Here is a 13,642-nt window from a genome sequence, read left to right as displayed (position 1 = left end):
TGGGGGGGGGATAATCCATAAAAATAATTATTTCCTGGAAAAATCTCATATGTTTTGGGGGAAAAAAAAAAAAGTAGGAAGCAAACTCTTCCCTGTCTCTTCTGCCTGCAGGTTGTGGAGGTGAGTTGGGAAGGATGTCCATGGAAAAGGGTAAGGCTGGGAATTCCTGCAGGAAAGGATCTTCTCCTTGCCCCAAACCAGCCTGAAACTGCAAGTGGAAGGTTGTTTTTGGGAATAAATCCTTCTTTTCCTGGGATTCGGTGCAGAAAACGTTGGATCACCTTTTGGATCCTGGTTTGAGGGGGATGGATCTTCCTGAGTGGAATTTGAGGGATCAGAGGGACACCTGGAAGTCTCCTGGAAGTTCCCACCCTCTCCTCCAGGGCATGATCCAATCCCTTCCTGACTCCCAGTTTTTAAAGCTGAACCCACGGGAATCCCGATCCCTTTCCCACGAAATTCCGGGATCACTCCTCCATCCAAAACCGTCCCCGGGGATGAGCTCCAGGACGTGATCCACCTCCAGGGCATGATCCAATCCCTTCCTGACTCCCAGTCTTTAAAGCTGAACCCACGGGAATCCCAATCCCTTTCCCACAAAATTCCGGGATCGCTCCACCATCCCAAACCGTCCCCGGGGATGAGCTCCAGGACTCATGGAATCCTCAAATCCCGTGGTCCGCGGAGCCTGGAGAGCTGATCCGCCGACCCCAAAGCATCGGATTCATCCCCAGTGACCCTCCATCTGCAGGTCTGGAGGTGGCTGAAGCCCGCGGGCGGATCCAAGGGTACTCCCAGCCTCGGGAATACACCGGGAATGGCGGGAACCGGGAAGAAAAGCTCGGCACGACTCAGGGCAAGACCACGTTGGAGACTGCGGTGAAGCGCTCGGTGGAGGCACCTCCGCTCCTCGCCGGTGAGTTCTGCTGCCTCCTCCCCGTCTTTTCCAGCCACGGAATCCTCCGGAGCATTCCGTGGGCCTCCCGATGAATCCTCGTCCCGGGAACTGGGCGGGAATGAGGCAGGGATGGGATTCCCGGCGAGGGCTCCCACGCTCTCGGGGATGACAGGAGCTGAGGAAAACCTAAATATCCGTGGGATCAGCGGTGATCCCAACCTTCCGGAGGGTTCCTTTTAAAAGGCTGGGAGAAGGCAGCCGTTTCCGGGCTGGTTTCTTTTCCCGTTTTTCCCCACCGCGTCCTTGGCAAAGTTCCAGTAAAACTTCCAGGAATGGCATCCCTGAGACCAAACACTCGACTATTTCCATCCAGGGCCTCGTAAACATTTTAATAAAGGGTAAAACCACAGCTTAAAACTCAGGGAAAAACAACCGGATCTGCTCCTGTTGGTGTGTTCCAAGAGGGAAGGGCCACCCATGGATCTCCGGATCTCCTCATCGGGGCTTGGATTTCCATCTTGGGTTTGTGGGAGAGAGGGAAAACGGGACAGGGGGGAAACTGAGGGATTATGGAGTAATTTGTGGCAGGGTTCCTCCACTTGGGGCTCAAATTCCAAATTTCAGGACAGGATTTAAAGAGGATTGGCCTCTCTCCAATTTGGGACATGGAATGGTTTGGGATGGAAGGGACCTTAAAAATCATCCAATTCCAGGTCAAGGAGTCCAAATGAGATCTGGATTCCAGGGTTTTTACAGGCCTCTTTCCAGTTTGGGACATGGAATGGTTTGGGATGGAATGGACTTAAAAATCATCCAATTCCAGGCCAAGGAGTCCAAATGAGATCTGGATTCCAGGGTTTTTACAGGCCTCTCTCCAATTTGGGACATGGAATGGTTTGGGATGGAAGGGACTTTAAAAATCATCCAATTCCAGGCCAAGGAGTCCAAATGAGATCTGGATTCCAGGGTTTTTACAGGCCTCTTTCCAGTTTGGGACATGGAATGGTTTGGGATGGAAAGGACCTTAAAAATCATCCAATTCCAAGGCAGGGAATTCAACAGAGATTTGGATTCCAGGGTTTTTACAGGCCTCTCTCCAGTTTGGGACATGGAATGGTTTGGGATGGAATGGACCTTAAAAATCATCCAATTCCAGGCCAAAGAGTCCAAATGAGATCTGGATTCCAGGATTTTTACAGGCCTCTTTCCAGTTTGGAACATGGAATGGTTTGGGATGGAATGGACTTAAAAATCATCCAATTCCAGGCCAAAGAGTCCAAATGAGATCTGGATTCCAGGATTTTTACAGGCCTCTTTCCAACTTGGGACATAGAATGGTTTGGGATGGAAGGGACCCTAAAAATCATCAAGTTCCAAGGCAGGGAATTCAAACGGAGATCTGGATTCCAGGGTTTTTACAGGCCTCTTTCCTATCTGGGACATGGAATGGTTTGGGATGGAAGGGGCTCTAAAAATCATCCAATTCCAGGCCAAAGAGTCCAAATGAGATCTGGATTCCAGGATTTTTACAGACCCTTCCAGCCTGGGACATGGAATGGTTTGGGATGGAAGGGACCCTAAAAATCATCCAGTTCCAAGGCAGGGAATTCGACCGAGATCTGGATTCCAGGGTTTTTACATCCCCCCTTCCCAGTCTGAGACGTGGAGCAGTTTGGGTTGGAAGGGGCCTCAAGGATCATCCAATTCCAAGCGCATTCTGCAAGTCCGTGATTCCCAGCTTTGGGAAGGGCTTTAAGAGCTTTGGGAAGGGCTTTAGGTCAAACCCATTGACGACGGCCCCACGTAAGGAACGAACGCATCCCAAAAAAAATCCAGCCAAGCCTGGAAAACCGAAGCCCAACAATCCCCACTCCCCTCCCGCCCCGCTCCGGGAGCGCTCTCCCGACGTCAAAGGCTCCCATCCGGATCCAAACTCGATTTGTTCCGCGGCAGCGCCGGGGATCAGACGGATGGGGCCATTCCCGGTGTTATCGAATCACGGCGGCAGCCAACAATCCCATTAAAAGCCGGGAAGGGGGCAGGAGGGATCATAAATCCCTCTGCTAAGTGACGCGGAGCGCGGAGCGGCTCCGAGCGCTAACAGGATTCCGCGGCCGGAGCGTTTTATTGCCCGCCAGATTCCAGTCGCTCCCGGCTTTTCCCGAGGCTGCCGAACTCCGGCCTGACATTTATCTCCGGCAAACAACCGCGAACGCTCCCGGCTTTCTCCCGGCGAACGCCCAACCTTTCCCGCGGAGTTGTTTAACACCATTAAAGGGTTTTATTGCCGCCGGTTGCTCCGTGACGTTTATGAGGAGAGCTCGTTAATCCCCGGAAGGCTCCAAGGATCTTTATTTAAATGAGGGATAATTTGTTTGCACGCCCTCGTTCCCTGCGATTTCCTCGGGTTTTGGGGGTTTTTTTTTTCCCCCTCCTCCCCTCCCAGCCCCGGCGCAGGAGGCAACGGGAATTTCGCAGCCAGAAGCCGATTTCCAGGTGAAAATCTGGGAATTAAGCGGCATTTAGGGAAGGCACTTCCCAGCTGGGGATGAAGGGATGTGGCACTGAAGGAGCTACACAAGGTTAAAACTCGGTTTGGGCTTGGCTTAAAGCAGCCGGGCTTGGCCCAGGGGTGCTGAGCAGCTGGAGGGGAGTTTGATCCAGAAAAACACTCTGGGAGGATCCTCCCGGAATTCCCCGAATGTAAACATTCCCGTGAAAAGATCCCACCCAGAGTCCAGGGTTTGACCAATCCCTTTGGAAAGGTCAGGGGCCACCGTGGTGGGAATCGCAGGGATGGGTGACGGAGCAACAGAGCTCATTCTGTGCTGGGAATTCACTGCTGGATTCCCTCTTCTATCCACTCTGGGAATTCACTGCTGGATTCCCTCCTCTATCCACTCTGGGAATCCAGCGCTGGATTCCCTCCTCTATCCACTGTGGGAATTCACTGCTGGATTCCCTCTTCTATCCGCTGTGGGAATTCACTGCTGGATTCGCTCCCTTATCCACTGTGGGAATCCAGCGCTGGATTCCCTTCCTTATCTGCTCTGGGAATCCAGCGCTGGATTCCCTCCTCCATCCACTGTGGGAATTCACTGCTGGATTCCCTCTTCTATCCACTGTGGGAATCCAGCGCTGGATTCCCTTCCTTATCTGCTCTGGGAATCCAGCGCTGGATTCCCTCCTCCATCCACTGTGGGAATTCACTGCTGGATTCCCTCCCTTATGCACTGTGGGAATCCAGAGCGGGATTCCCTCCTCTATCCACTGTGGGAATTCACTGCTGGATTCCCTTCTCTATCCACTCTGGGAATTCACTGCTGGATTCCCTCTTCTATCCGCTGTGGGAATTCACTGCTGGATTCCCTCCTCTATCCACTCTGGGAATCCAGCGCTGGATTCCCTCCTCCATCCACTGTGGGAATTCACTGCTGGGTTCCCTCCCTTATCCACCGTGGGAATCCAGGACTGGATTCCCTCCTCTATCCACTGTGGGAATTCACTGCTGGATTCCCTCCCTTATCTGCTCTGGGAATCCAGGATTGGATTCCCTCTTTTACCCACTCTGGGAATCCAGCACTGGATTCCCTCCTCTCTCCACTGTAGGAATTCACTGCTGGGTTCCCTCCCTTATCCACCGTGGGAATCCAGGACTGGATTCCCTCCTCTATCCAGTGTGGGAATTCACTGCTGGATTCCCTCCCTTATCCGCGCTGGGAATCCAGCACCGGATTCCCTCCTCTATCCACTCTGGGAATCCACTCCTGGATGTCCCTTTTGTCCACTCTGGGAATCCACTCAGATTCCCTCCTTTGTCCAATATGGGAATCCACTCCCAGATATCCCTGTTTCCCCACTCTGGGAATCCACTGCTGGGAATCCACTCCTGGATGTCCCTATTTTTCCACCGTAGGATCCTACCCATGGGTGGGTGTGGGATTTTCCCACTGGGATCCAATCCATGGGGAATGTGGGGTGTTTTCCCACCTAGATCCAATCCCTGGGGAATATGGGGATGTTTTCTCACTGGGATCCAATCCATGGGGAATGTGGGGTTGTTTTCCCACCCAGATCCAATCCATGGGGAACGTGGGGTGTTTTCCCACTGGGAACCAATCCATGGGGAATGTGGGGTATTTTCCCACCTGGAATCCAATCCATGGGGAACATGGGGGTGTTTTCCCACTGGGATCCAATCCATGGGGAATGTGGGGTGTTTTCCCACTGGGATCCAATCCATGGGGAATGTGGGGTGTTTTCCCACTGGGATCCAATCCATGGGGAATTGGGGTATTTTCCCACCCAGATCCAATCCATGGGGAATGTGGGGTGTTCTCCCACCTGGGATCCAATCCATGGGGAATGTGGGGTGTTTTCCTAACTGGATCCAGTCTGGGGGGAATGTGGGATGTTTTCCCACCCGGAATCCAATCCATGAGGAACGTGGAGTGCTTTCCCACTGGGATCCAATCCATGGGGAATATGGGGATGTTTTCCCACTGGGATTCAATCCCTGGGGAATGTGAGGTGTTTTCCCACCCAGATCCAATCCCTGGGGAATATGGGGGTGTTTTCCCACTGGGATCCAATCCATGTGAGGTGTTTTCCCACCCAGATCCAATCCCTGGGGAATATGGGGTGTTCTCCCACCCAGAATCCAATCTGTGGGGAATGTAGGGTATTTTCCCACTGGGATCCAATCCGTAGGGAATGTGAGGTGTTTTCCCACTGGGATCCAATCTGTGGGGAATGTGAGGTGTTTTCCCACTGGGATCCAATCCATGGGGAACATGGGCTGTTTTCCCACTGGGATCCAATCCATGGGGAATGTGGGCTGTTTTCCCACTGGGATCCAATCCATGGGGAACGTGGGGTGTTTTCCCACTGGGATCCAATCCCTGGGGAATGTGGGGTGTTTTCCCACTGGGATCCAATCCCTGGGGAACGTGGGGTGTTTTCCCACTGGGATCCAATCCGTAGGGAATGTGAGGTGTTTTCCCACTGGATCCAATCCCTGGGGAATGTGGGGTGTTTTCCCAGCTGGATCCAATCCCTGGGGAACGTGGGGTGTTTTCCCACTGGGATCCAATCCCTGGGGAATGTGAGGTGTTTTCCCACTGGGATCCAATCCCTGGGGAATGTGAGGTGTTTTCCCACTGGATCCAATCCCTGGGGAATGTGGGGTGTTTTCCCAGCTGGATCCAATCCCTGGGGAATGTGTTTTCCCGCAGCCCCGTGCCTGCAGCCCATGGATGAGGGCTCCTGCCAGCGCCATTCCCTGCTCTGGTACTTCCACGTCCCCACAAATTCCTGCCGGCCGTTCCTCTTCGGGGGCTGCCGAGGGAACAGCAACCGCTTCCCATCCCGGCGGGAATGCGAGCGGCGCTGCCGGAGCTCCACAGGTGAGGCTGGGCCCTCCAAATTCCCTCTTCCTCCAGCCAGGAGCGAGGCCAGAGCAGGGAAAGCCCATCTGGGATTTGCCCATTCCCATTTCCTGAGGGTGTCCCACCGGGAAGTTCTGGGGTTTTCTTCCCTTCCCATTCCCAGGTCATTCCCAGGAGCTCCTGGACACCTCCCCTGGGGCAATCCCGTGCGTGGGATGGACACATGGATCCACCTGGATCCTGATATTTTGGGATTTCCTGGGTTTTTGTGCTTTCCAAGGAGTGGAATCGGCGGGAATTTGGGGATTTGTGCCCCCGAAGGCCCGGAATGTTCCATCCAAGCAACTTCCGGCATCTCCGGCCTCCAGGCAGAACCTGGAGTTTAATCTGGAGCAGTTTAGGTCTGGATTAACACCCCGGGACTGGGGTCTCACCTCATCCAGGGGTTCAGTGGGAAAAACTCCTGGAAGCAGAGCTTGGCTTCCATTGCCAGATCCAGGGATTTTGGGATGGTTTTGTGTGGATTTTCCCTCATCTCCAGGTCATCCCAGGGAAAACTGGGGCCTGGCAGGAACACAGACCCTGCTCCAAGCAGGGCAGGGGCCGTGACTGATCCCATCCTGCCAAGGAAAATATTCCTCTCTGGGAATTCCCTCAGCCTGGAGACCTCTGGAAAAAGAATTAAAAAAAAATAAAAATCCATGAATTCTCCACAATCCATTAAAAAAAAAAAAATCTCTGCTGAAGTTCATCTGCTCTGGGTTTGAGGGAAACTTTAAAAAGAGAGAGGAATTAAAGGCCCAGATCCATAATTTTGGGAATCACTCCAAGGGCTTGGAATCCAGGCCCGGCAGCAGCAGGAAATGAGTGAAGCTCCTCTCCTGCCCAATTGTTTTTTTTCCAGGGAATTCGCTCTAGGAGCCACCACCGGGAGCCTCACGAAGCGGCCGAAGGTACCAACCTGTGGGAAGAAACAGCCCCTGGGAATGGGATTGATCCCAATCCAAGACAAATTCCTGAGCCCTCCGTGTGCTGATTTTTCCTGGCTGATCCAGGATTCAGCCGGGATTTGGGATATTTGCTTTTCATGGATGTGGGATGGGACAATCCCGTGTCGTCAGGGACCTCCCGAGCTTGGGAATTCCAAGAGGGAGCCCAAAGTGCAGCCAGCTTCTGACATTCCCATTTTTTCCTCTTCCCTCTTTTTTTTTTTTTTTTTTCCCCAAAGCAGGCAGGGGGAGATGAGCGGCTCCAAGGGCTTCATTTAAATCCAACGGGATTGGGAGGAGAGACTCCGACACCTCCGGGACGGACAAGAAAAACAAACGGGAAGATGTTTGGGAACAACAAAAAAAAAAAAGCCGGAAAAATGGAATTCTGGACGTTATGGGACGGGGAGAGGGAATCCTCTGGATGCTCAGGAACAGGAGGATGGCAAGGGCACAATTCCCGAGCCAAACCGGGTGGAACAAATTCCCGAGTTTTATTTTTGTAAAATAAAAGTGTCGCAATGCCGCGGAATTCCGGGTCGTTCGCCTGGGAAGGAGGAAACCTTGGGAATAGCAGAGAAAGGTGGGAATATCAATTTTTCCAGTTGGATCCGGGGGGAAGGTGGAGCCCCATCCCTTTTGGCCCAGCCCTAAATTCCCTGGGGCCTTTGGGAATTCCCAACTTCTCCACCACTTGGGAATATCCTGGGGCCTTCAGGAATTCCCTGGGGTCTTCAGGAATTCCCACCTTCTTCTCCACTTGGGAATTCCCCGGGCAGGTTAAAAGGAGCCATCCCAAAATCTCCCAGAAAAAAATAGGGATCCAAGCCAGGCTCTTCCATAAAAAAACTTCCAATTCCACGAGGAGCTTGGAGCTGCAGCTTGCGGAATTCCAATCCAAGAGATTTGGAAATCCAGTAATTTGGAAATCCAAAATCCCCGGATTTTGGTCCCATGGAGAACACGGACACAGCTGAGAGGGGTCTTATCCAATGGGATCTGCTCCATGGGACAATCCCTGGGAAAGGACTTCCAACGGGAAAACAGGGATTTGTTAAAAGTTTTCCATGTAATTTGGGAAAACCGAGCTCAGATTTCCAAGGTTTCAGAGTTCCCAGATTTCAGATTTCCCAGGATTCGGGGTTGGGTTTTTGCTCCTGGTAGCACAGGTAGGAAAATCCCAGGATTCTCCTCACCCACAAAATCCCAGGCACTGAGGAGGGAGGGGCAGAGATTTGGGGATTTTTCTTCTTTTTCCTCCAAAAAAGAAAAACCTGGAATTTTGTAAACCTTGGCAAGGAGCCGTTCCCGGAGCGACAATTCCAGCCTCTCCCCCTGAAATCCTGCTCTGTCCTGGGATGTCCTTGGGAAAACATTCCAAAAAAGTATTCCCTGGGAGAGGAAAAAAAAGGTTCCCGGTGGGAAAAGCGGGATTGGGCTTTTCCACAGGGCTTGGGAACAAGGGGAATTCTGAGAAACATTCCCACATTTTTCCCGTTTTCCTGGTTTCCCTGGTGAGAATTTACCCAGGAATGCTGAGGGATGTCGATCTTGGGATTGCTGCAGCCTCGGGAATTCAACATCCCAGGAATTCCAGCCCCAGGGAGTTGAGACGATCCAGGGAAAAGAAGGATTTGAAATAATCAGGGGGAAAAAAAAAAACAAAAAAAAGGAAGTCATTCCCAAATTAAATGGGCAAAAATAATCAGGGAAACGGAGATCGGAGGAGCCATAGTATTCCCTGACTGGAAAAAAAAATCATGGAATTGTTTGGATTGAAGGGATTTTAAGGATTATCCAATTCCACCCCTGCCATGGGCAAGGAATTTTCCACCATTCCAGGCTGCTCCAAGCCCCAGTGTCCAACCTGGCCTTGGACATTCCAGGGATCCAGGGGCAGCCACAGCTCCTCTGGGAATTCCAGCCCAGGCAGGAATTCCTTCCCAAGATCCCATCCAGCCCTGCCCTATTCCCGTTTAAAGCCATTCCCTGTGTCCTATTCCTCCGTATCCTCGTTAAAAATCCTCTTCCTTTCATCCCATCAGGGATAACAACTGGATCATTAGGTGCTCATTAAGAAATCCAAGTGGAATTCTTTCCCGAATCCCTCATCCCCCGCCCCGTGGATCCCTTGGCAGGTGTGGGAATTTGTCACCGAGGCGGAGGAGACGCCAAGCAGCAGAAATTCCATGAAAATCATTTTTTGAGCTGGGAATTCTCCGGGCTGGAGGCAGCGGGAGAGGAGGGATGGACCCGTGGGATCCGGGAACCTGAGGAAATTCCCTTCCTGTGTTGTTATTCCCAATAAATTTTTGGACAATCCCTTCATTTTCCCTTCCCAGCCCAGAGCCATCCCTAAAAATCAGACCTCACCTCCCCGGCTTTGGAATTCCTCGGCGGCTTTTGCCTCCGAATCCCAAATTCCAAGGCTGGAGGAGGATTTGGCCTCCTGGTCCAGGAGCATCCAAAGGGGTTGGGAAGAGCCTCCCAAGGGAATGATTTAGCTCAAAATCCACCAAAATCCTCATTCCTGAGGGATCCAGGTGATTTAATCCGGGTTTGGAAAAACGGGAAGAGGAAGCCGATATTTAGGCCGGCCTAAGGTCGAGCCCAGTGGATTAAACCCAGCCCAAATTCCCATCAGAACGGAGGGAAATCGAGAGCTGGGAATTTTTTTTTAATCCCCCACCCCGGATTAATCAAACGTTCCCTACGGATTTGCTATCCAGGCTTTGGCAGGGCCGGAACATTCCGGGAACGGAGCCCCGGCATTTCCCTGGAAACGTCAGCTCGGCCTAATCGAGTTCCTTGGAATTTTATTTCAGCGAGGGGAGAGCTTTTAAGGGCTGGGTGGCTTTGCGGGCTCCGCACCAGAAAATTCCTGAACATCCTTCGGAGAAAGGCCTTGGGAAAACAAAACAAAAACAAAAACAAAACAAAAAAAAACCGAGCTGAGCTGAGTGGAAATCTGGGATTTAAAGCGCACCAAGGAATTCCTTGACGGAATCCGGAAATAACAGAGGGATTTTGGATCGTGTTCCGTCGGGATCTGTGGCCCGGGGGAGGCGAACCCATGGATTTAGGAGCATTCCCAGCCCCTCTTCCATTTCCAGGAGGGAATCTTGATCCTCTCCCGGCCGCAGCCTCCGGTGTCGGCGGCGGTTCCTAAGCAACCCCGACAAAGGAAAACAGGGATGGAGGGAGAGGAGAGGCCGGATCGGGATAATTCGGTAATTGGATAACGAGCCGGCCCCGAAACGGCCGCGGCTGAGCCTCATCCAGCTCCCTCTGGATGTGCCGGGGGATTGGATCGGGAAGGAGCCGGCAAAATCCCGGAAAAAATCCCTCGCGGCCTTCCCAGCTGGAATTGGGCTCAGCCAGGCTGGTGAATTATGGATTTTGAGAGTGGGGGGAGTTAATGGATTTAATGGATTTAATCCGGGAGTCCATCCATGGATTCAATCCGGGAATCGTGGAGTGGTTTGGTTGGGAAGGATCTTAAAGCTCATCCCGTGGGCAGGGACACATCCCAGGTGGTCCCGAGCCGCATCCAACCCCGCCTAAATCTTGGAAAAGCCTCCGCGGCTCCCCCCGTCCTCTCCGGGAGGTTTTCCTGCCATCCACAGTGCTTGGGGGATGAAATCCCTGTCCCTATTCCCAGATTTCCATCCCTGTTCCCAAATTCCTGTTCCCAAATCCTCATCCCAATTCCCAAATCTCCATCTCCATTCCCAAATCTCCATCCCTGTTCCCAAATCTCCATCCCCATTCCCAAATCCCTGTTCCCAAATCTCCATCCCTGTTGCCAAATCCCTGTTCCCAAATCTCCATCCCTGTTCCCAAATCCCCATCCCTGTTCCCAAATCTCCATCCCTGTTCCCAAATCTCCATCCCCATTCCCAAATTCTCATCCCTGTTCCCAAATCCCCATCCCTGTTCCCAAATCCCTATTCCCAAATCTCCATCCAGTTCCCAAATCCCCATTCCCAAATCTCCATCCCCATTCCCAAACTCCTGTTCCCAAATCTCCATCCCCATTCCCAAATCCCTGTTCCCAAATCCCCATTCCCAAATCCCCATCCCCATTCCCAAATCCCCATCCCTGTTCCCAAATCCCTGTTCCCAAATCCCCATTCCCAAATCCCCATCCCCATTCCCAAATCCCCATCCCCATTCCCAAATCCCCATCCCTGTTCCCAAATCCCCATCCCCAAATCTCCATCCTATTCCCAAATCCCCATTCCCAAATCCCCATTCCCAAATCCCCATCCCCATTCCCAAATCCCCATTCCCAAATCCCCATTCCCAAATCCCCATTCCCAAATCCCCATCCCCATTCCCAAATCCCCATTCCCAAATCCCCATTCCCAAATCCCCATCCCCATGTTTGGAGCAGGAACAGCCTGAACTCTATCCCTGAATCCACCGGGAATTCCCACCCCCATTCCTATCCCAAGGGTGGAATCGCATCCCCAACAACTCTGGGAAGGCGAAAAATCCTTGGAAAAACCTGGAAAACCTTCAGTGCCCCTGGAAAACCGAGGGAAAATCCCACCTTGGGCTGTTTGTCCTGCTCCATCTGGCACCCGAAAACACCCGGAAAATAAATCCCGGCCCAAAAAAAAAATCCTGGAAAGGCAACAAAAATTCCCTGGAGGGAATGAAACATTCCCTGAATTTTTCCAGCCTTTTCCAGCTGCTGCAGCCTCGGCAGTGGGATCAGGAATGCAGGGAAAAGCAGGAGCAGCTCCTTCAAGACTCAGATCCTTGGGGTAAAAGCGGATTTTACTTTGGGACGCAAAAATCCCGGAAAATTCCCGGAGTCTGTGTGAGGATCCAGGCTCCCTTCGCATTTTCCTGGAATTTTTTTTATCCTTCCAACCAGGAATTTGCTGCCCCACGCGTCCAGGGATGCAACAGAGGGAAAGAAATAAAAATATTCTGGGAAAAAAATGGAGGATTTGGGATCATTTTTCCTCTTCCACCGTTTTTTTTCTCCTCCTCCTCCAGCAAAATCTGCCTCTTTCACAAAAATCCCAAAAAAAAAAAGGGATTTTTGGGAATTCCCAAAACGACCCCGATCCGGTTCATCCCAAGGAGCTTTCCTGACATTCCATTGGCACCCAAAATTCCGGGCTTTAATTAATTGAATTAATTGAATTATTTGAACTCATCGAACTAATTTAACCAATTCCCAGGAAGATGAAACGCCGGAAGCTTCGTGGAAACCCAGGGATGCAAATCCCCTGGGAAAAGGTGGGAAAAAAGCTCAAAAAAGGTCAAATTAATTGTTCAAAAATTTGGATTCTCACCTCTTCCCTTCCCATTGGATGGAGTTTTCCAAGGTGCGGCCACCTTGGGAAAAACTTTCTGGATCGGAGCTGTTGGAAGGAGGGAAAATCCCTCCCAAAAATGGGGATATAGGGAAGAGAAATCCCAGCAGATCCCCCAAATCAGCCTGGTGGCAGAGGAAGGGTTTGCCGCTGGATTTTTAGGGAGATTGGGAATTTCCCAGGGAAAATCCTCTTCCGCCCACCGCCCGGAAAATGCAAACTGAGTCCTAAAAAGATTGGGGGGAAAAGGGACAAAGCCGAGCCAGGAAAAAATCCCCTCAGCGAATCCACGACCGACTCCTCCGTGGAATTCTGGGATTATTCCCGAAACTTCTGGGATTTGGGATTTTTTTTTTATTATTTTTTGGTTTTCAAAGTCCCTGGAGGTGAAATGTTCCCAAATCCCTGATTTTTCCCCGGCTCGTGGAGATGAAATTTTAACGAGCTCCCGGCAGTGATTCACTCCCGGAAATTCAGCTCCGGGGAAAAGGTGAGGAAAGGTGGGAAGAGCTCCCGACCCCCCGGAATCCAAGGGATGTGTGGGAATGCTCCTTGCATCCGGAATTTTTCATCAGTTCGGGATTTTCCGGGGAAACTTTTGGGAAGTTTGAGGCTTCCAGGTGCTGTGGGTGCCCCGGGATGTTCCTCCCTCCTCCCTTAGGGACATTTTTTTTTTTAATGGAATTTTCCCTTGGGAATACAATTTTCCTGCGGTAAATTCTCCTCCCAGGGCGAGGAATTCCAAACCTTTCAAGGGATGAGCCAAAAAATTCCATTTTTTTTATCCTGCCTTCTCTTCCCGATTTTTTTCCCCTCAATGAAACCACCCTGAGAATTCCACATCTGGAAAATTCCACGCCTCCTGGCAAAGGAACGTTTTTCCCTTCCCAACAAAGTTTTTTGTGGGAAAATAAATCTGTGGGGCGGGGAATAAAACTCGGGAAAACGCCCCAGGATCGGATTCCGGAGGTGGAAAAGTCACTCAGTGCCGTGTCCTGATCCTTTTCCTTGGAAAAAAAATCCTTCACGTGGATT

At 51.5% G+C, this 13,642-nt stretch overlaps 1 protein-coding gene across 1 annotated transcript in view; it reads left to right on the top strand.

The window, feature by feature from the left end:
* Positions 1–7,788, top strand: part of LOC120751875 (collagen alpha-1(VII) chain-like) — a 112,184-nt gene extending 104,396 nt beyond the window's left edge. The window contains 6 exon segments of the mRNA XM_040062365.2: positions 112–150; positions 752–916; positions 3,345–3,394; positions 3,511–3,517; positions 6,133–6,303; positions 7,514–7,788. Of these exon segments, the coding sequence (XP_039918299.1) occupies positions 112–150; positions 752–916; positions 3,345–3,394; positions 3,511–3,517; positions 6,133–6,303; positions 7,514–7,530 (449 nt within the window). The 3' untranslated portion in view covers positions 7,531–7,788.
* The last annotated feature ends 5,854 nt before the right edge of the window (positions 7,789–13,642 follow it).

Source organism: Hirundo rustica, chromosome 4, assembly GCF_015227805.2.
Source record: "Hirundo rustica isolate bHirRus1 chromosome 4, bHirRus1.pri.v3, whole genome shotgun sequence".
NCBI classification, from domain to species: Eukaryota; Metazoa; Chordata; class Aves; order Passeriformes; family Hirundinidae; genus Hirundo; species Hirundo rustica.
Note: the sequence above shows the minus strand (reverse complement) of the source record. Positions and strands in the feature narration are given on the sequence as shown.